The following is a 23,769-nucleotide window of genomic DNA, read 5'->3' as shown; positions in this document are numbered from 1 at the left end:
CATTCCAAATCCAGCACACTATATACTATGCCACCTTGCTCATAATTGGTCACTATTTCAAATAATTTTTCAAGGAAGCTTTTTAAAAATGTAATGTCTTACTGTCAAATACGGGCCCAGACCTTTGAGCATACACAGTCTGATCTACAGGGTGCCAAACAACCCACATGAATCCTTGGGGAAGCTGTTTTCAGGAATGTGTAATGGACGGTCCTGATCTCCTCTTGAAAGCATACGCATGTAGACTCTTACTATTTCCTGCCTGTCCCTTACTACAAAGTGAAGAAAAGCCTTTTAATTGAATGATGAAACAGCTGAATGTGCATATAAAATTAGGGTTAGTCCTATTGTTATATTCCTATCTCCTGGACAGCAGGAAGAAAAGCTATTTTGTCAGTCTGTGCTTTTGGTATGTTCCAATTCCAACTCAGCAGCCAATTAAAAGATTTTTTAAAAAATATCACAAAGTAGAGGACAGTCAGAGATTACTTGCCCATGCTCTGAAGTGGAAGACAGGGCACTCCACTACACAAGCCTGCTTAGAAGCAGGCTTCCAGAATATTAACTTATGATGGTACTAAGCAGGAGAGATTATACATACTCAAAGTAATGGATCCACATTGTCTAGGTCGCAGTTATAATAACAATGAACATAAAACAAATATTAAAACTTTATTTCATAAAAATGCCACCTATTTATTTAAGATATCCAGGGTAGAAGTCACTACATCAGAGGTGGAAGGAACAGTGCGGGTTATTGAGTCTAGCTCTATTATTTTACAGATGAGGTAAATGAGGCCTAGGAACATTAAGGGACTTACCTTATTACAGACTTACATTACAGAATGTAAGTGGCAGAACTGGGAACCCAGCTCCTCTCATTCCAAATTTGCCCTCTTTTATCTCTGCTATGTTGCCTCCCAATTTTAATGCCTTCCTTTGCATTTCCTAAATGTGTTAATAATATAAGCTAGCATCCATTTAAAATGTATTAAAATTTTTCAAATAGCCATACAAATATAGTTTTCCCATTTTGCATAATGAAGACATGAGATGAAAAGTCCACTTATTTATTTCATGTGCTTAAATTACAATAATTTAAATTTCTATTTTCCCCTTTCAATCTGCTGTTGCAAAATAAAAATTTCAACAGGAACACAATTATCTTCCTAGGATAAAACAGTAAAAAAGGTAGTTGCCAGCATATACCTAAAGATCTAACAATCAAGCACTATACAATTTATACTAACTGTTAAACAAGGAAAATGATAATTTCTGAACATAAGTGGTCACTTTGTTTATAAATCATTTATTTTCCTGTGTAAAGCATTATACCAATATTCATATTAATTGGATGGTAATTTTTATTTGTTAAATTCTCTTCTATAATCCTTGTCTCCAGGTGGGAATAGCCCTGTGGAGAGAAGTAGTACATACATTATAAGGAAATGAAAAAGACCTTAAGAAAAGCCTTAAACTTCATTTATATATTTTTTACCTATGTGGTAAATGCAGAAGAGGCCCTGTGCCTGTTGAACCTCTCTCTTTTGTACGTTCTTCCCATCCTTTGGTAAGTTTGTACAACCTGGATGGATCCCGACTAACATTAACTTCAACCTGTCAATAGGAAAATAAAATTATGACCTATTAAATTATATTAACTACTAAATTTATAATTATACATTTATAATAGGATATTAAACAGGGAAAGCAATTTCATAAAAACTAAACATTAATAAAAATTCAATAGAAGCCTTTCAACAAGTAATCACTTTTATGTTCTTCAAGTGACTACTTTATTTTCCTAAAGAAGAGAGGCTACGATTGTTTATTATTTTGAAAATCAAGGCTTTCTAATTATACAATAGCAACTTAATAATAAAAGTTACCTTTAAATACCTGGTATATTTCTTCTACTTCTCCCTCAAAATAAAGTTTAAGGCGTTTTTTTTTTAAAGACTTTCATTTCCTTATAATTTATCTAGTACCTCTAACCACAGGGCTATTCCAAATTGGTGATAAGGATCACAGAAAAGAGTTTTGCAAATAGAAATTGACATTGATGTGAATATAGCTATATTCTTTACATAGGAAAATAAGTGATGACAGGACCAGAAATCAAATTTCCCTTTTTTTATGTACAAGATTAGAAAAGTCCTCTTCTTTACCCACTAGCAGTTAGTAATCTGATTAGTCGACAGTAATATCAGAGGAGCTAAGCAATACCATTTATATGGCAAAAAAGTATGACTGGCAAGTCTAAGGTATGGGTAAGTATGGAAAAAAGGAAGGAAAAAAGGATGTTGCCTCCTTAGTTGCATTATACTATGCTTTTTCTACTTGGGCAAGCAGTTAAAAACTTTAAAAGCAGTACAATAAGGAAATAAAGCCAAAGAAGTAAATGTGAGTTTTAAGTGTTTTATGTCTACATCTTTATAAAGGGGCAAAAAAAAGGATAACATTGCTTAAGATTTTTATAAAGTAGAAACTCAGATATAGTCCTAGGATACAGTACCTTTTTTCTTAATTTTGCCAATCTTCTTTCTTTTTCTGTCATTTCCTTTTTCTTTGCTTTTCTCTCCAGAATTTTTAATTCAAGTTTATGTAAATCCTGAAGAACAAATACAAAAAAAAAGGAGATGAGTTCTGAAGGCAAGGAAAATTACAAAGAAATTTGGCTTTAAAGTCTAGTTGTTTGCTGCTTGAACTAGAAGTTAAGGGTTCTCTAATTCTGACTCCTACACTTAATAGCTGAATAATCTGTCGAAGTCAGTTCCTCTTTCTGGGTCTCAATTTCCTCCTTTGTAAAATGAGAGGTCATTTAAATCAAACCTCTCATCTGCTCCTAGCTCTAATATTACATGATTCTAAGATTTTTAAATGACCTTCAAATATCTTTGGAGATTAATGCTTTAAATTTTTGATACATGGATATATTGTAATGTTTTCTAATGAACCAAATTTTGTCAAAAGAATTGAGCAACCTAGAAGGTATACTATAAAACCATTGAGATCTACTTGGAATGTGACAACCACCAATGAAATTAACATGCTACCAAGCTAAAATTACCTGTCCCTTTAAGGTTAGTACTTGTACAACTAAAAAAGTTCTCCCTAGATTCCTAATCTAATGGTCTTGTTTCATTCCCACATATATCTTCAACTTCATGGTAGGGAAGTTATCTTTTAGGTGATTTCAAAGTTATCATTTAACAGGCGGGCAATTTTAACAGAACCAGATGGCAGCACACAATTTTTAAACTCAATTGAAGATTTTTATTTTAGTGGACTAAGTAACAGTCTAATATAGATTATAATGTTTCTGGCTATCATGTAGAGTCATAATTAGTTTCAATTCACAGAAAACTTATTTTTTTTCTTCAAAGTACCAATTATGGTGTTTGTTTTCCAACTAGAAGTAAAAACAAAAGGAATTCTATTTTAGACTACTAAGAAGCAAATCGACTTAATTTATACTGATTTTGGTAAGTAGTAATTCAAGGGTACAGTCAAGAACAACTTCACAGATCAATATCGTTTCCAGTGTTAGCTAACCATTCAATCAAATAGTAAAACCTATTAGTAGTCAAACAGGATGATGCATGTTTGTCAAAGGTATTTATCTCTGTGATGGAGTTCAGTACAGAGACTAGGTCAAAGAGAAATTCCCTGTGGATGGGGAAATACTCCTGATGATCCTGTTTGTGGATGACATTGAGCTGATTGCATCAAGTTCCAGAACCTCAAGAGATTCTTGGAAGAGATTGATAATCACACAAATAAGTTTGGCCTATGTAACCACAAAGGAAAAATGAAGTAGAAGGTCTATTGTCCATATTTCAACTTGCATTGGTATGAACTTCCTATAGAGTAGATGGACCTGGGATTTAATTGATTTGGAAATTCTCTCCAGTGATGTAATTTGAAACTCATATATGCTTTCCTGTCCCATGCAACCAAAAATAGAACAGAAGGGGCAGCTAGATGGCGCAGTGGATAGAGCACCAGCCCTGGATTCAGGAAGACCTGAGTTCAAATCTGGCCTCAGACACTTGACACTTACTAGCTGTGTGAACCTGGGCAAGTCACTTCATCCCACTGCCTAGGCCAAAAAAAAAAAAAAAAGTAGACCAGAAGAGGCTGATCTAACACACGGGAGGAGTCCCTTTTTTTGTCCCAATGGTACTAGTGAAGCAGTACTTGGCAAACCTTCCTCTTGCCACATGATCAGCCTGTCTTCTCCTCCTATCATAAAAATCCCTGTTTAATCTTATTCTCTAAAGTCACTTCTTGGTTACGTATTGTAGTTTGCTCACATCCATGACGTACCTCTCCACTGCCCTCAATGTAACACTCATCTTCAGTTCTTTAGATGTAGTGGTATTCCATGTCTTGTTGCCATACAGCAATACCAATAAAATGTCAGTATGGAAAAGATGGATCTTTGCTTTCACAGGAAGCTTGGGTTTAGTAAAATAACTTTGTAATTCCCCAAAAATAATCCATCACACTCTCCTCTCCTCCTATTCAACTCTGGGCCCAGCTCATTGTCTATCTGTACTGTCTGTCCCACAAATATGTATTTTTGGACAAATTCTATAGGGTGTGCATCCAAATGCATTATTAGTGGACCTATCAATTGGTCCAATCACTATAGAAAACAATATGGAATTATGTAATAAAAGTAATTAAGATGTCCATCCTTTGACCCAGAAATCTCATTAAAAGAATATGCATGACTGTGACAATGTAAATTTAAAAATCACTAAAATGAAATAAAAAACCAATGATGGGCCTGAAGCTCAGAAAATTAAATACCTCCCTCTGTATAGTAGAAGGACAGGGGACTAGTAAGGCAGAATTTATATTTATATATGTATGTGTGTGTGTGTATATACAATATATAGCATATAATATAATTACATGTGTATATAACATAATTATAACATATCATTTACACACATATACATACGTGTGTGTATATATATTTATATATAGTCAAAAGAGGTATGACTATTGGAAATAATGGGCATTTTTTCTTAGATTCCTTTTTTAATAGGGGAGAAATCCCCCCCACCCAGATTCTGATGTTAAGACAACAGGTATCCACAAAAGGTATTTCGAAAAAAGAGAACATGATAATGAGGGGGAAACTATTTAGGAGAGATTTTATCTACATACACACCAAGTGTGCATACACACACACACATACATACACACACATATATTCACACATATACATAAAATGTAAATATATGTATAAATACACACATATATATATACTTACTCTCTCTTGAAACCTAATAATTTCGTTTGTAGCCATTTTTCTTCTTTCTTCCCTTTCAGTCTTCTCCCTCATCTCCTTTTCAAGTTTCAACAATTCTTTCTGTTCTTTCTTCTGCTGAGTATATTTTTCTAGCAGTAATTTTAGGTAAAATTGGCGCTGATGTTCTCTCTGTTGTTTTCTCTCTTTTTCCTCTTCTTCTTTTAATTGAGATGCTTGTTTCATAGATAATTCCATCATTTTCTGCTTTTTCCAGGCTTCAACTGCCAATTTTTGTTTCTTTCTCTGCTCCTCTTTTTGTTTTGAGGACTCTTCTTGCTGAAGATCATTAGTCATAAGTACTTCCTCTGACTTTTCTTTCCACGCCAACATTTCTTTTTTTTCTTGCTGCTTCTTTGTTTTCCATTTCTGAATAGCCTAAATGGTTTAAAAAAAAAAGTAAATGTATGTTTACTTTAAATCTCAGGTGATCAAACTATAAAGTCTTACCCTGTATTTCCGGAAAAAACTACACAGGATTCTTATTTGGTTGAATTTTAGAATTATTTTGTGGGCTTTTATTTTTTAAAATGCAAACTTTTTTCATAACCATGTTGAGAACTTGTCTTGTTTTACTTTTACAGTACTGATTATAAATTCTGTTGGTTCTTTGGGCCACCTCTCCTAATAGACTTCATACTTTTCAATTCTTCTTCAGTTTGCTGTCTACTACCTTAGCTAGGTTCTTCTATGTTTCTGCTTGTTCCTTTTGCACTTTATAGGCTATACTCCCTTCATCAAGTCATCTCACTCCTATTTCCAAATCTCTTTTCTGGAGTTTCTTTTCTGTGAGTGTCTTCTAGTCTGATGCTGTATCAGGAATCAATAGTGAAATAACTCAATTATTATATAAAAGTTTAGTATTAACCCAACCAATGTTAGCTTTTAATTGAATAGAATACATTAAACTCTCTCCGGATCTTTAATATTGCTTTCTAGATCTTTCTTCACGGTGTACAACATGTTTACCATTATTTGAAGAATGACTGTTGACAGTGAAAAAGCATTGTCTCTGGAAATCAGAGGACCTGGATTCATCCTAACCCTCTGACATGTCTTGTAACTATAAGCAAGTCACTTAACCTCCCTGGGACTCAATTTCCTGGACTTTAAAATAAGAAGGTTGAACTCAATGGCGTCTGAGGTTCCTTCCAGTTCTAGATTTATGATCCTATGATCTCTTTTCTCATTTTAACTTTATGTTATAGTTCATGTTCAGTTTTGAGACAACTACTTAAGGCTTTTGAAGACTACATCAAATACATTTTAGTCTGAAAAAACTATGAGTAATTTATTTAGAAGTCAGATTCAAAATCATTCAACATGATACCTGAGTAACTGCTGTGTATAAGTCACTCTGATAGGCATTGTAAATGTGACTTTTATATAAAATTAACAATCTTTAGCATCTTTAAAGATCCAAAATTATTGTATAGGATGGTTCCAGGTTCTGAAAACTCTGGAAGACCCCTTCCCACCCCAAAATTTTCAGCAACTTATTTAAGTATTTTAAAATATTATGTTTATCAAAACATTTTTAAAATATTGAAAGTTGATCTTCATTTAATTTAGCTACTTTCCTAATAATTAATAACAAAATAAGCTATATTTTCTCATAACATTTCAAGCAATTACTCATAGATACAACATAATTACTAACATCTGAGTCATCATCATAAAACAGCATTTATTAATGATCCTTAATATTCTTTTCAGAAGCTTAGGTACAACATACCCATTATCCACTGAGAAACAACCCAAAGGCCTTATATAGATACTGAGTAAAAGATGGAACTCACTTCAGAAGTCCATTGTGTACGAATCAGCGATATTCTGAAACTTTAATTAGAGTATTCAGACAAAGTTAAAATTTGTTCTGCCTGACTTCTCTAGACTAGCTGACGAATATCATGAACTTACTATATCATCATTTACAATGACTTTTGCTGACAATTCTGAAGTATTTTCTAACCAGTCTTTGACTAATAAGGAAAGAGGTTTATTAGTTATTATCACCAAGGAGGCAAACAGAAGAGAGTATTAAAACTATATCTTTAAGAAAAAGGAGAAACCGAGAAACAAAAAGGAACAAAATCTGAAGCAATAGGTCAGGCAACAAACTACCCAATAGACAAGAAAAACATGTTTTAATATCCAAGTCTATGACAAATATTTAACATTCCAAAATGGGCATATGTGTTGGCAGAAACAGGCCATAAGCTGAATTTTACCAAGTATTTTTAAAGCATTTTATTTTTTAAAATAGGAACATTTGAAAAATATATGCTATAACTATTTAAAAGTTATTGACACTAATGAAGCAGCCTTCAGAATTCATTAAGTTCACATATACACATAATCCTCCCCCAGGGTAAGCTAGATGATACAATGGAAAGAGTGCCAGGCCTAGAATCAGCAAGACCTCAGTTTAAAACTAGACTCAGACAATTAAAAGCTGTGTGACCCTGGACAAGTCTCTTAAACTGTTTGCCTCAGTTTCCTTATCTGTAAAATGGGGATGATAATAATAGCACTTTCCTCCTACAACTGCTGGGAGGATAGCACAGTGCATGGCACATAGTAAGCACTAGGTAAATGTTAGCTATTATCATTATTACAGCCCAATTAAAAATACCCATGCCCGAGCCTGGCAGATTACTAAAAACACAGGACTGACTAGATTAGAAATGCTACATCTCATAGAAGAAAAGTCCACCTCGATTTCCTGAGATTAATTAACAAGGAATTTAACATAACTGGCCTTGCTAATTTGAAGTGAGAAACTAAAGTCATTTCTGAGAAGTAAGAAAGTTTCTTCAACTTTGTCATCAAAAATACTTTTTAAAAAAGATAAATATCCCACATCAAATATCTAGTAACTAAATGCTTTATGGCTATTGGTAACTACAGATGGATTTTCCAAGATGGTCCTGATTTGAAATAGTCTGTTCTACTGTTCCCTTCTTATGCCCCACAACCTCAAACCAAATGACCAAAAAAAATCCTTTGTCACACCATGTGTCCTGATTTTTGGTTCAGAAGGCTTGGTAATAATCATATATATAAATAAATATTTCATGAGTGTCCATCAAGATAATCTTTTTAAAAAGAAAAATACTATTGAACCTTCAATCATAATGGGCATTATTCTTATGAATTTAAAAAACTAAAATTAACTAAACTTAATTTAAAAAATTAACAAACTTTAAAAATAACAAACTTTTAAAATGAAATGCGAAATATCATATTTTTGCTTTGTGATAAACAAGTCATCCAAAGACAGTCAATTTTCAAGATCTTTATCTTTAATAAGATTAGCCAATCCAAAGTGACCAAAACAAATTAAAGTTGCTTACATTCCTAACCCACCATATTAGATGTTGTTCAAGTATTATTGACTCTCTGCTTCCCATACACTTTCCAATCAGCTCTGTTTGGTTTCCACTCTACAGAATATCATGCCCCAGTCAGGATAAACTCATCACCTGAAATCTCATCATCATGCACACTGACTCAGTTTTGATACCAAATACCTTTTCAACTCCCTCAGTGCCTCTCCCCTCTGATTGGTGGGATTGAGGATAGAACAATAACCTTTTCCCAAAGTCTCCCTTTTTAAAGGGCTGGAATCCGAACTTTCCTAGTAATTCTCCACTTTCCATCAGCAGTTCTGTTTGGTTTTGGGCACACAGGTTACCCCATTGTAGACCCACCCCACTTCCTGAAAGCCCCCACCACTTTTTTGTGTGGTCTATCCCCACTAGACTATAAACTTCTTGACTGCAAGGACTTTCTTTTTATTATTTTAATTCCTAGGGTTTAGCACAGTGTCTGGTACACAGTAAGCATTTAATAAATGTTTATTGAATTGAATTGACTTAAATTCTTCAATCACATCATTATGATGAATTGATGAAATCAATTCTTGTTCTGGGCACAAAATTACAAGTGAGTGAATTTATGGTCAGTACAACAGGAATAATTAGCCAAAGGGAAAAACTTGAATACACAGTAGTGTATCTCCAAAGAAGCAAAAGAGAAGACAACTGATTGGGAATACAAATATCCCAAAGTGAAAGACAATCTGGAAAAAGAAAAGCAAAAAGTAGTAACATTAAAAGAATAAATGATATCTAAATAAGCAAAACACACTGACTTTGAAGAGAGGATATGTAGAGACAAATCAGGTAAGGAAGAACATAACATGTAAAAAAATCTGAACACCATAATGCAAGAAATAACAGCAAAGCAATTGCCCGGAACTTTTAAGTACAAATATATATATATGTACACACACCAATCAAAAGAATCCACAGATTGTCTCTGGGGGAAAAAAATCTTTGCTGCAAATAGTTGTTAAATTTAACAATTCCAGTGAAAAACAAAAATTTTTGCAAGTGACCTTGAAAAAGATTTTCCAACATAAAAGAGAGGAAATTCTATTAATAGAAGAGTATTCTGTACTTATCAGATACAGGAAAAGGAAAGGAATCATATATTCCCAAAAAACAAAAGTTCAAGATGCAACCCACAAATGACATAAACTGCAAACCAGATGTAATTATCAAAGAAAAAAGACATTTAGCAAAAGAAAGGGATTTGAAACATTCCTGAAAAAAAAAAAGACACGAGCAGATTATTCAACTTACATACGTTCCAAACAACAGGAACATATGAAAGAAAACGAAATAAAACAAAGGACAAGAAAAGAAATAAATTACCCTACCTCTAGAAATTATTTTTAAAAATCGAAGTGAAAGACATTTATTGAGTTAACAGAACAAAGGACAGACTATTAAGAGATTTCTTTCAAAAAGACTTTCACTTTCACTGCCAGGGTGTCCAGCCCCACAATCCATTGCCAAGGCCTGCTGATTTCACCATTGTTAACCTCTCTCAAATATACTCTCTTCTCTCCTCTAACAAGGCCATCATTCTGGTCCAGGTCAATTATTAATCATGCTTAAATAGTTGCAATAGCCTGCTGGTGGGTCTGCCTGTCCTAAGTCTCTCCTCACTCCAATTCATTTTCCATTCCACACACCAAAGTGATTTTCCTAAAGCTCAAGTCTGATTATCTCTCTGTCTATCTCTGACACACACACTCTCTCTCTCTCTTACACACATACGCACACGCGCCCTACTCCCCACTCAAACTCCAGAATCAAATACAATAAAAAATCTCATTTGGGGTTCACAGTCTTTCATACCCCGGCCCTTTCCTACCTTTACAATCTTCTTACACCTTACTGTTCTTGCTGTATTCTTCAAACCAGTAACACTGTGTACAACCTACAATTACAGAACCTACAGTGACAGAATGATAGGCTCTCCCTTGGTTTGAGCCCCCTGTCCTGGTTACTCAGCTATGAGCTGTGGGCTAGATGTGAGACCTCTCTCCACAATTAGTCCCACAGCTGCTGCTCCCTTCTGTTCCCGCTTCCTACTCAGTACACAGCCTCAGGCCTGTAAATCACTCCTTACTCTGGTTCCCCATCTCTAGGGGAAGTCCCCTTCTCAGTTCACACTGGATCTGATGTGCAGCTCTAGAGTATGAGCAATAGAGTTGTCAAGTGGTACTTGTTCCTGCACCCTGCACTACATCAGGCCCCTCTCTTCTTACCGTAATGCAGTCTGGGTGGCGCCCTTCTGTCTAGACCTGGTTCCCACTGCTGGAAGATCTCCATCTGTCTCCCTGTGCTGACATGAGATGCAAAAATGGCTCACTGTGATTTTTCCTTGGGTTTCCCAATTAGGAGAAGGACTATTGCTTTTCTAGGGCTGTGATGGAGCAGCTCTTGCAGGAACCTGGACTGTATTGCTTCTTCCTACTCTGCTCTCTCGGTTGGTCTTTCCATTACTCTGATAATAGCACCACTCTTCTTGATTAGACAAATAAACCTGCTTGCCCTCATCTAACAATACGATAAAGAATAGTGCAACACATGAGATTTTGACAGTTGGTGTTTTTAAAAACATTAGTTCTAGGCTAGTTTCTAATTCCCTTATCAAAAAATGGTAGATCGCATGTGACCCTGGTTTGTTGTATAATGAGAGGAGATGAAATGGCAATAAAAGCAAAATGCTGGGTATTCTTTGATGGGCTATGTATACTCTATCTGTATTTTTCATATCAATTGGACTGAAAACTTCTCTGTTTCTTATTTTACTTCTAGAAAACATGCTCAATTTAGGCTGATAAAGACCTCTTGTGAATCAAGACTTATGTTCTAATTAAATTTTTTTAATATAAACCAAGGATCAAATGGAATGTTTGATGAGTCTGAATAAGACCTACAATGACCTGAATAAAGGCTGTTTCTGTTGGTCATTACTCAGTTTGCTGCAGGCACTATACCATCACTGATCTTCAAGTTTAAGTGCTCAACCAGGAAGTCTGAGGTATCTGCACTATTATAAGCACACTCATTAAATTTTGGTTTGTCGGTTCCTTTTTTTATCTTAACAATACACCAATACATATGTTAAAATTAAAAGAGTATCAAATGATTAAATTTAATTACAAAGCCACTTCTTAGCCCTATTTCAGTAGGATACATGTGATAAAGATTATGTATATTGGACATGCCTGATGTAGGAGTCAGAGGAGGAGAGGACCAATGGTAAAGAACTAGCAACCTGCAATAATGGGGGTACAAGCTGTGAGCAAACATGGGCTTTCTATACATTTTTATAATATCTAGAGCACATGATTTAGCCTTTCTTCCATAATAGATGGTTGTTTTTTTTAGGGGTGAGGCAACTGGGGTTAAGTGACTTGCCCAGGGTCACACAACTAGTGAGTGTTATGTGTCTGAGGCTGGCTGTGAACTCAGGTCCTCCTAACTCCAGGGCTGGTGCTCTATCCACTGTACCACCTTGCTGCCCCCATAATAGATGTTTTAAAGCTAAAAGAACATAGCATGCAAATAAATTAAAATGCAAAGCAATTTTGGGGGAGACATTAGGGTATGCTTGGGCATACATGGCAAACATATATAGTATGTTATACTAACGGGATATTAATTAGTATGAATTAACCATACTAAATGGGGTTTTCTGTTCATTTTAATTCTAATGCTTTCCTTGATAATTCAATATAAACTTTATTTTATGTAAATATAAACTTATATTAGTTCCTAGGTTTTAATATATTTAGCATTTTAATGCTTTAATTTTACTACTTTGAGTGCTTTTGGGTGCTTATAGACAGGTGAGGTGAAGGAAAAAAAAAAATCACAGACTGACCAAAGGTCACTAAAGAGAAATATATCCAAAGAGTAAAAGCTTTACAAAAAAAAAAAAAAAACTATATAAAAAAAAGTTTTACCTCTTTTTTTCTTTCTTCTAAAGATAGATATTTTTGATACCATTTCTCATGCAGCTGAACCTCATCTTCTGTCCTTCCAGGTAGATACTCTAGAACTTCTTTCAAATAGCTGGGCTTCCCTTTATGCTTATTTCTCACTTTTAGAAAATACTGGTGATCATAATCATCCCATCCCCCTTGTCGTCCTCCTGCTTGCTGAAGGAACTTTTCAAATTCTACTACTTCTTCAGGAAGATTATTTGGCATCACTATATCCAAGGGAACTCTGCTTGACGGTACTTTGAAAAGTCTCTCTGTTCCTGAATTACTCAATGTCCAGGTCTCTATTTTTCTCTGTAAAGCATTTAGTTCATTAGTAGTTATTTTCTCTTCTTTAATAAGTTCTTCATATCTAAAATTAAGAATATTTGAATAGTCAGCTTTTAAAAAATTTACAAGTCAATCCTCCAACATGGTGATAAAGAAAGAGCAATGAATTTGCACTCTTGAGGAACTGGGTTCAAGTCTTGAAGTCACTTAACATCTCTGAGTCTCAGTTTTCAAAAGTATAAAACAAGTATACTTGTACTACCTACCTCACAGGGCAGTTAGATGGTACAGTGAATAGAGTACTGGGCCTAGAGTCAGGAAGACTCATCTTCATGAGTTCAAATCCGGCCTTAGACACTTATGAGCTGTGTGACCCTGAGCAAGTCACTTAACCGTTTGCCTCAGTTCCACATCTGTAAAATGAGCTGGAGAAGGAAATGGCAAACCACTCCAGTATCTTCATCAAGAAAACCCTAAATGGGGTCATGAAGAGTTGGCCACAACTGAAAAATGAATCAACAACACCTCAGAGTTGTTGTAAATAAATTACCTTGTAAATGTAAACTCCACATATGTTATTTTTATTATAAACTAACTCTCGGTTTCCCTATACTTCACCTAGCTCTCATGTCCTCTTGCTATTTATTTTCCTTGACTGAGAGGCAGCATGGTGTAGTGAATAAAACACTACACTTGGAAGGGCAGCTAGGTGGCCCAGTGGATACAGCACTGGCCCTGAAGTCAGAAGGACCTGAGTTCAAATCCGGCCTCAGACCAAACACTTGACACTTACTAGCTGTGTGACCCGGGGAAGTCACTTAACCCCAATTGCCTTAAAAAAACAAAATAAAATAAAGCACTACACTTGGAATCAAAAGACTTGGGTTCAAATTTGACTTCATCCATGTAATACCTGTGTGATCTTGAGAAAGGCTCTTGACCTCAGTTTCCTCATCTGTAAAATGAGTGGAGTTAGACTAACTGGCTTCTAAGGTCCCTTCCAACTATAAATCTATGATAGTGATTTTTTTTTTTTTGGTAAGTTCCATTACACTAGCACGCTCCTGCTTTCCATTTACTTTCCTTTATTCTAATTCTTACCTTTCCTCTCCTCTTAACTGTCCTCACCCAATCTCTGTATAATTCTTATCCTGACAAGCTCATAAACCGAGAACTAGAAGGGACATCAAGGGTCATATAGTCTAACCCCTTTATTTTCTAGATGAGGAAACTGAGGCCCAGGGAGGTTAAGTGAGTTACCTAAGGTCACACAGGTAGTAAACATCAGAGGCAGGATTTGAACCCAAGTTCTCTGACTCCGGAGCCAGTGCTCTCTCTTCATAAGACACAGTTTTCTTCTACTTCCTTGGCTCAACCCCCTTCCCCCTCTATCCCACCACCCCGATCCCATTCCCCTCCACCCTTACATAGTTCCAGGTTGTTATCCAGATTTAATTTCAGAGGTTTATGGCAGGGCTGGGTATAACTGCTTCTATTTTGTTGTTTCCAGCAATATTTGTTCCATGTGTCTACATGCATCTCTGATGAACTAGATCTAGTCCTAGCTCCATTCCCAGACCAGCAACAGACAAAAAGGAAGCAGAGAGAGAAAGTTGTTGCTATTGTCAATAGCAATGACAGTAGAAAGAAGTGAGAGCTAACACCTTAAGAGTGAAAGAGACTGAAAAAATAAAAATAGAAAACAAGAACTCAAAAAGTATTGCGGTTTGAAACTGCTTAACATAGCCATAAATCACTCTGTAAACATCAATAAACCCTGATGACATTGCTGCATTAGAGAGTAAAACAATGAAGACTCATAGTGATAAAACTCAGTCATCAAAAGAAGATGGTTACATTCAGTATAATCTGTTTAAGAAGACAGAGAAATATATAATACATTTTAAAAACATCTACGAAAAAAGTGATTTTTTTAAACTCAGTAATTGGAATTTTATAGGTATAGGTTGAACTAGCTCAACTCTGAGACCCAGAGGTAGAAAGGACCATGGGATATCAAAATCTATGCCAGGGGAATACAAAATCTGTCAGATTCTGCCAACCTGGAAAGGTTTTAAGAATAGGCTTCCGGACAGACTGTTTACTCTCTGAGTAGCAGGGTAGATAATAACAATAACCAGCACTTATATAATGCTTTAAGTTTTGCAAACTGCTTCAAAAACTATCTCATTTTATCTTTACAACAAGTTGGGAAGTAGGTGCTATTTTCCCCATTTTACAGATGAGGAAACTGAGGCGGGAATAGGTTGAATTGACCAGGGTCTGAGGCCATATTTGAACTCAGGTTTTCCAGACTACAGCAGCACTCGGTCCACATATAAGCAAAAAGTTCATCACCTAAAGCTTGGCTACTGGGTATCAAATTTGGGCCTTTGCAACACAGAGGAGAAAAGGAAGAAAACAAGTATTTATTAAGCCTCTATTACATGCCAGGCACTGTACTAAACACAAATTTATCTCATTTGACCCTCATTATAACCCTGTGAAGTGCTCTCTTTATCCCCTTTTAACAGTTGGGGAAACTGAGGCAGAAAGCGGTTAAGTGATTTGCCCAGAATCACACAGCTAGTAAGTATTTAAGATGGTATTTGAACTCAGGTCTATTGGACTCCAGACCTCTTGAGCACTCTATCTACTGCATCACCTATAAAATGGCCCTCAAGCCTATATTGTATCCCCCTTCTCCTACAATGATAATGGCAGAGTAGTGGGACAAGCAATTAGGTTAGAATCATACAGTTATCTATCTACAAACATTGTTAACTGTTGGTGCTCCTAATATACAATCTTTGCCAATGATAATTTAATACATTCCAAGAGGAAACAAACCCAATCTATAGTGACATTATAAATGAAAAGAGGAAATAAAAGACTTCCAACTAAGTTCAATGATTGATACTAGATTCTCCTTGGAGAGGAGAACGAAAGAAAAAATCACATTTTAAACTATTATTTTGTATACAAATGCAACAAGAAATGTCATTTCAGTGAACATTTGGTCATTTTGCCTCTTGATACAAGAGGCAAATAAACTTAATACAAGATAAAGAAACAGAAATTCTATATTCTCCAAACCAAGTCAACATGTACTTTAATATCCAGTGGCTTCAATGTAAGGATGGGTACAGAGGAGAACGGCAAAAAAAATGCTGGAAACATAAGTTGGAGTGAAGAAAGAAAGATGCCAAAGCCTTCTAGAGTACTCAAAAGCCTAATGTCTGTAACACATGAATAAACTTTCTTCAAGAAACAGGTAGGTATTTCTTGAGTCTGTACATTGTGCAGAATGTATTTGTTGGATGCTTCTGTTTGTCAAATCAAGGAAAGATGTTTTGTTTTACTTTTAATTTTAAAAGAAACGAATAGGAAAGTGTTGGACATGGAAAGAACTCAGAAGCATCATGAAAAATAACTACATCTTACAGAAAGAAAATTCGTGGTTACTGATTTGGGGTTTTGTTGTGTCTGTGTATAAATGAAATGAGGAGAAGATTTACATTTTAAGGTCTCATTAAAATGTATCTTGCCTTTTACAAATTCACTCTGAACATATGTGCACATTAAAAGTGATCACTAGAAAAAGGAATAACAATCTAAGTCATGCCATATTGCTTTTGTATAGTCTTAAAAATAACATTAACAACAGAGTGAAAATAAACCTGATTATTTAAAAATATTTTAAAACATACATCAGTCTCTGCTCTTCTTTAAAAGTATTGATTGCATTTTCAACTTCTTCCATCATTTCTCTCAGTTTTTCAACAACTGTAAAAATAAAAAAGAGGAAACAATGTATCACATTTACTATACTTCAACATAACTAGTATATATGAAATTATAAGAAAAAATTTGACTTTCATTGCATTTAAAAAGTCTTAATTTAAAGTACAAGAACAGTAGCAAAAGATAGCAATCTTAAAAAGTAACATAGTGGGGAGCAGCTAGGTGGTGTAGTGGATAGAGCACCAGCCCTGGAGTCAGGAGGACCTGAGTTCAAATTCAGCCTCAGACACATAACACTTACTAGCTATGTGACCCTAGGCAAGTCACTTAACCCCAATTGCCTCACCAAAATAAAAAAAAAGTAACAGTGGAAAACACCCTGACCTAGTAGTCAGTACTCAATATATTCATTTGTTCACTAATTATCTTGAGTAACTCATTTAAACTAACCTGTATGTACTTCAGTTTCCCCATCTATAAATTATAGAAAAATACCTGCCTTGCCTTACCACATAGGATGATATGAAAGCATTACTATTAGTTGTAGTAAGACCATTATCATAACTAACAATAAATGTTCTGTTACACTAATAAAGATACGATAAACTATAGCATAATTTTCACACACATTAATCCCACAACTTTTCTTTGTTCTTTCCATTTTGTTTACACAATGGGTCTTTGCTCAATTAGTGCTAAAAAGAAAAACATCTGATATCTCAAAGTATAAATTAATCTCTCCCCCCACCCAAGATAATTTTTAATACACAAAAAGTACAACATAAGTCACTTACATTCTGGTGTAGATTTTACATCTTTTAACTGCTGTTGAAGCCTCTTTACATGGTTATGTATTTTTGTCAGGTGTTGTTGGATTTTAGCTCCTACAGAGATGACATGTAAAAATTAAGTAATTCTATTAGAAACATTTTTACAACTCAGAAATTCTTTAAGGATTGGAAAAGTCATTTTAACATTGATGAAATCTATAGCAGAGTCACATAGAATAGAATTTGATGTTTTGGAAAATTTTTGCTTACCACTGATAATAATTTTGCTTATGAGCAACACTTAATGTCCAATGTTAAATCCTGAATAAAGAACTCCAAGAGCTTGTCCAAATTTTATTGTACTGAAATTTTGTTCACAAAATAGTGCATTACAAAAATGAAAAACTAGCTACCTTGGGCTTGGGGTTCTTTTTTTAAAATTATTTATATTTATTTTGTTACACATTTCCCAATTAATGTGAAAAATTTTTAACAATTGTTTTTAAAATTTTTGAGCACTCCAAATTCTCTCCCTCCCTCTCATGTCCCCTCCTTGAGAGACAGGCAATTTTATTTCGATTATATATATGATACTATGAAAAACCTCTCCATACCAGCCATGTCACATCACACACACAAACCCCAAAAATAAAGGAAGTTTTGTTTGGTTTTTTTTGGTTAGGCAATGGGGTTAAGTGACTTGCCCAGGGTCACAGAGCTAGTAAGTGTTATGTGTCTGAGACCAGATTTGAACTCAGGTCGTCTTGACTCTAGGGCAAGTACTCTATCTACTGCACCACCTAGCTGCCCCTTCAATTTTTTTTTTAAAAATGCCTTTTCAAAGCCTTTCATATCAAATGGGGAATGGCTTTTTTTTTATAAATTTCACTCCGTTTCTTATTTTTTGAGAAAGGAGGCCTTCATCAGATAAATTTGCTATAATTTTTTTTACACTTTCCTATTTTCCTTCTAATTTTGGCTGCTTTTAGTTTTGTCTATGTAAGGTTTTTTTGTTTTGTTTTGAATTTTTTTAAAATTTTATATAACTACTTCCCATAATTCCCTCTATCTCTTCTTTGGCCATAAATTCTTCCCTTATCTTATATCTTATAGGTACATTTTTCCAAGTTCCTCTAATTTACTTACGCTATCACCCTTTATGTCTAAATCATATATACATTTTTACCTTATCTTGATATATGGTGTGAGATGCTGGACTAAGACTAGTTTCTTCCAAACTGCTTTCTAGTTTTCCCAGCAATTTTCATCAAATGTTAAGTTTTTACCCCAAAAGCTTAGATCTTTGGGTTTATCAAATACCAGATTACCATAGTCTTTTACTAATGTGTATCATGTACTTAATCTATTCCACTATTTCACCACTATTTTTCTTAGTAGCAGATTGTTTTCATGATCACTGCTTTGTAATATAGTTTGAAATCTAGAATTGCTAGGCTACCTTCCTTAACATTTTTTTTCATTTACTCCCTCAATATTTTTGATCTTTTGTTCTTCCAGATAAATTTTACTATCTTTCCTAGCTCTATAAAATAATTCTTTAAGTAGTTTGGTTGGTATGGCACCGAATGAGATCGTTTTAGGTAGAATTGTCATTTTTATTATATTGGCTTGGCCTAAACCATGAGGAATTAACATTTCTCCAATTGTTTAGATCTGTGTTAAAAGTATTTTGTAGTTGTGTTCATATAATCCCTGGGTTTATCTTGGCAGGTAGACTACCAAGTGTTTTATGCCATCTGCGGTTATTTTGAATGGAATTTCTCCTTCTATCTGTTGCCACTGGGTTTTGTGGGTAGTATACAGAAATGCTGGTGATTTATATGGGCTTATTTTGTATCTTGCAACTCTGCTGAAGTTGCCATTTCAACTAGTTTTTTAGGGTTCTCTAAATATACATCATATCATCTGCAAAGTGAGTTTGTTTTCTCACTGCCTATTTTTCTTCAATTTCTTTTTCTTGTCTTATTGCTAAAACTAGGGCTTCTAGCACAATATCGAATAACAGAGGTGATAATACACATCCTTGCTACAGTCTCGATCTTATTGAAAAAGTTTTAAGTTTATCCCTGTTACAGATAATGTTTACTCTTGGTTTTAGAGAGATATTACTCAAAGTTTTAAGAAAGGCTCTATTGATTCCTTTGCTTTCCAGTGTTTTTAATAGCAACAGGTGTTATATTTTGTCAAAGGTTTTTTCTGGATCTCTTGATATAATGACATGATTTTTGTTGTTACTGTTATTAATGTGGTCAATTGACAGTTTTCATAATACTGAACCAGCCCTGCATTTCTTCTATAAGTTGCACCTGGTCAGTGTATGATTTTTATGATATGCTGCTATAATCTTCTTGCTAGTATTTTATTTAAATTTTTTACTTTAATATTCATTAGGGAAATTGGCCTATAGTTTTCTGTTTTTGCTCTCCCTGATTTAGGTATGAAAACCACATTTATTTCATAAAAGAATTTGGTAGGACTCCCCTCTTTACCTATTTTTTCAAATAATTTACATAGTATTGGGACTAATAATTCCTTAAATGTTTGATAGAGTTCACTGGTGAATCCATCTAACCCTGTGGATTCTTCTTAGGGAGCTTACTGATGGCTTGAATTTCTTTTTCTAAGATACAGGTATTTACATATTCTATTTCCTCTTCTGATAAACTGGGCAATTTATATTATTGCAAATATTAGTATATTTCACTTAATTGTCAGTTTTATTGGCATATAACTGGGCAAAAAACTCCTAATAATTACTTTAATTTCATCTTTGTTGGTGGTATATTCACTCTTTTCATTTTTGATATTAGTAACTGGGTTTTCTTTGTATAAATAAAATTAACCAATGGTTCATCTATTTTGTCCCATAAAACCAGCAATTTTATTAATCTCTCCTTTTATTTTCAGGATTTCCATTTTGGTGCTTAATTAGAATTTTTAAGTTGTTCTTTTTCAAGTTTTTTTTTTAAGTTCCATGCCCAAATCTGTTCTCCCTTTTACTGATATATGCATTCTGATATAAATTTTCCCTGAAGTACTCCTTTGGCTGTATCCCACAAATTTTAGAATGTTGTCTCATTGTCATCATTCACTTTAATGAAATTATTATTTCTATGATTTGTTCTTTGACCTATTCATTCTTTAGTATTATGTAATTTCCAATTAATTTTTAATCTATGCTTCCATGGACCTTTATTAAATTTATTTTTTATTGCATTGTGATCTAAAAAGGGTGCATTTAATTTTTCTGCATTTGGTTGTGAGGGTTTTATGCCCTGATAGTCAATTTTTGTAAAGGTGTCATGTGCAGTGGAGAGAAAGATATACTCCTTTCTATTCCAATTCAGTTTTCTCCAGAGGTCCGTCATATCTAACTTTTCTAAGATTCTATTCATCTCCTTAACTTATTTCTTATTTTATGTTTAGATTTATCTAGTTCTGAGAGGGGCAAATTGAAGTACCTTACTAGATAGTTCTGCTATTTAATCCTATAATTCATTTAATTTTTCCTTTAAGAATCTGGACGCTATGCAATTTGGTGCATGTTAGTTACTGATATTACTTCATTGTCTACGGTGCCTTTTAGCAAGATGTAGTTTCTCTGTTTATCTCTTTTAATTAGGTCTATTTTTGCTTTTGTTTTGTCTGAGATCATGATTGTTACCCTTTTCAATTTAGCTGAAGCATAATAGATTCTGCCCTAGTCCTATATTTAAATTGTCTGTGTTTCTCTATGTGAGGTGTTTCTTGTAAACAACATATTGTTAAATTCTGGTTTTTAATCCATTCTGCAATTCATTTCCATTTTATGGGTGAGTTCATCCTAGTCACATTCAGAGTTATAATTACTATGTGTTTTCCCTCCATCTTATTTTCTTCTGTTTATCCTTCTCTTTTTATCCTGCACCTCCTCTAAAATCCGTTTCACTTCTGACTACTGCCTTCTTTGATATGCCCTCCCTTTTTTCACACCCCCTTTCACTCATCCCCTTTCTCTCCTACTTCCCTATTGGTTAAGATAGATTTCTATTACCAATTGATATATATTTTCCCTTTTGGAACTAATTTAGAACAAAGTTCAAGCATTGCCTCCCCCCCCACCAGTTTCCCCTCCACAGTAAAAAAAAAACAAAAAACTCTTCCTTGTGCACCCATTTTATGTGAGATAATTTTCCCCATTCTTCCTCTCTCTCCCCCCTTCTCCCAGGGTATCCCTCTTTCTCACCTATCTTTTTTTTTAACTTCATCCCAACATAACTGACTCAATTCTGTACCCTCTTTCTATATAGAATCCTTCTAATTGCCCTAAAAATAATAATAAAGGTCTTAGAAGACACATGAATCATCTTCCCATAAAGAAAGGTAAACATCTTAAACTTACTGAGTCCCTTATGATTTCTCTTTCATGTTTACCTTTTTATGCTTCCCTTGAGTCTCGTATTTGAAAGTCAGATTTTCTATTCAGCCCTGGTCTTCTCATCAGAAATGCTTGAAAATCCTCCATTACATTAAATATTCTTTTTTTTTTCCTCGAATGAGTATACTCAGTTTTACTGAGTAAGTTATCCTTGATTGTAATCACAGCTCTTTTCCTTCTGGAATATATTATATTCCAAGTCCTCTGCTCTCTAATGTGGTAGCTAATGAGTCTTGTGTGATCCTGACTGTAGCTACAAGTTATTTGAATGATTTCTTTTTTGATGCCTGAAATATTTTCTCTTTGACCTGGAGCTCTGTAATTTGGTTATGATATTCCTGTGAATTTTCATTTTGGAATCTCTTTTAGCTGGTGATCTATGGATTCTTTCAGTTTCTATTTTACCCTGTGGTTTTAGGACATCAAGGCAGTTTTCCTTGATAATTTCTTGAAATATGATGTCTAGGTTCTTTCTTTCATCATGACTTTTAGGTAATCCAGTAACTCTTAAATTATCTCTCTTTGATCTATTTTCCCAGTCAGTTATTTTTCCAATAAGATATTTCACATTTTCTTCTCTCTTCATTTTCTTTGTTTTTATTGTTTCTTGAAGTCTCATGAAGTCATTAGCTTCCACTTGCCCAATTCTAATTTTTAAGGAATTATTTTCTTCAGAAGTTTTGCGCCTCCTTTTCCATTTGGCCAATTCTGTTTTTTGAAGTTTTTTTCTTCAATTATTTTTTGTGCCTCTCTTATCAAGCTGTTGTCTTTTCATAATTTTCTTCCTTTGTTTTCATTTCTTTACCTAATTTTTCTTCTACTATGATTATTTGATTTTGAAACTTTTTTTTATTTCCTCCAGAAATTCTTGTTGGGCTTGGGTCCAATTCACATTTTTCGTTTGAGGAGTTGTTTGTTTTCACTTCATTGTCTTCCGAGTTTGTGTCTTGTTCTTCTCTGTTACCACAGTATTTTTAATAGTCAGCTTCTTTTTTTATTGTTTGCTCATTTTCCCACTCTATTTCTTGATCTGGATCATTATGTCAATGTGGGTCTTTGTTTCCAGCATGGGGGATGGGAAGAGGTGGGGAAGGGAGGGTCTGTCTCAAGCTGCAGGCTTTTTGGCCCTCCTGTGTTCAAAACTTGTTCTGAGGGTTTGGAAATTTTCAGTGCTTCCAAGGTGGTGTGATCGGGGAGAAGTAAGGAAGGTCACTACTCTTTTGGTTGGCACTCTGGTCCTTACCCAAGAAGGGCCACTGAGTCCTTGGGATTGTAACTGATGCTTCTCCTGGGTCCTCCTCCCTTGGGACCAGAAACAGTGTTCCTCAGGGTCCTTGGGCCCTTAGGGCCAGAAGTGACACTGCCCCTCAGGATTTCCATTCCCTCTTGACTGAACATGCTCCTCTCAGCCTTTGAACTACGACCCAGAGACGGTTATAGATAGTGGAGTGGCCAAGCAGTTGCCTGTCAGAGTTCACACTCCCTCCTGACTGAAAGTGCTCCCCTCTTCCCTTGAACTATGACCCAGAAATGGGTATAGGCAATGGAGTTGACAAATAACATCTGGTTCTGCATTCAGTGCTAGCACAAGGTACCCTATAATCTCTTTCTGACCAGATGCAGGTCTCTGCTTGTCTCTGGCTTGAAAGCTCCAGAAGTTGCTGCTGCTTCTGTCACCACCACTTAGTCCCACCAATGGCATCTTATCCACGGGGGCTCCCGGCCAGCCTCTCCTCCTATATCACAGATCTTTTGAACTGCCTATGTTGTCTTGGGCTGGAAGAATGGCTCATTCTGACCCTTTGTTTTCTCTGCCACTCCAGAATTCAACTTGAGGTAGTATTTTAAAGTTGTT

General features: G+C 34.8%; 1 protein-coding gene across 2 annotated transcripts in view; it reads right to left on the bottom strand.

Annotated features, from left to right (window-relative positions):
• Positions 1-716: 716 nt before the first annotated feature.
• Positions 717-23,769, bottom strand: part of CCDC112 (coiled-coil domain containing 112) — a 36,710-nt gene continuing 13,657 nt past the window's right edge. Inside the window, exons 4-10 of one of the 2 annotated variants that reach the window (XM_027869217.1) lie at positions 17,501-17,590; positions 16,673-16,748; positions 12,654-13,044; positions 5,288-5,701; positions 2,516-2,611; positions 1,499-1,617; positions 717-1,414 (exon numbers count right to left, since the gene is read on the bottom strand). In XM_027869217.1, coding sequence (XP_027725018.1) covers positions 1,384-1,414; positions 1,499-1,617; positions 2,516-2,611; positions 5,288-5,701; positions 12,654-13,044; positions 16,673-16,748; positions 17,501-17,590 — 1,217 coding nt within the window. In that variant the 3' untranslated portion in view covers positions 717-1,383. The remainder of the gene's footprint in view (positions 1,415-1,498; positions 1,618-2,515; positions 2,612-5,287; positions 5,702-12,653; positions 13,045-16,672; positions 16,749-17,500; positions 17,591-23,769) is intronic. The other variant, XM_027869218.1, reaches the window with a different exon arrangement.

This window comes from Vombatus ursinus, unplaced genomic scaffold (assembly GCF_900497805.2).
Source record: "Vombatus ursinus unplaced genomic scaffold, bare-nosed wombat genome assembly UNPS02014792.1, whole genome shotgun sequence".
Lineage (NCBI taxonomy): Eukaryota > Metazoa > Chordata > Mammalia > Diprotodontia > Vombatidae > Vombatus > Vombatus ursinus.
Note: the sequence above shows the minus strand (reverse complement) of the source record. Positions and strands in the feature narration are given on the sequence as shown.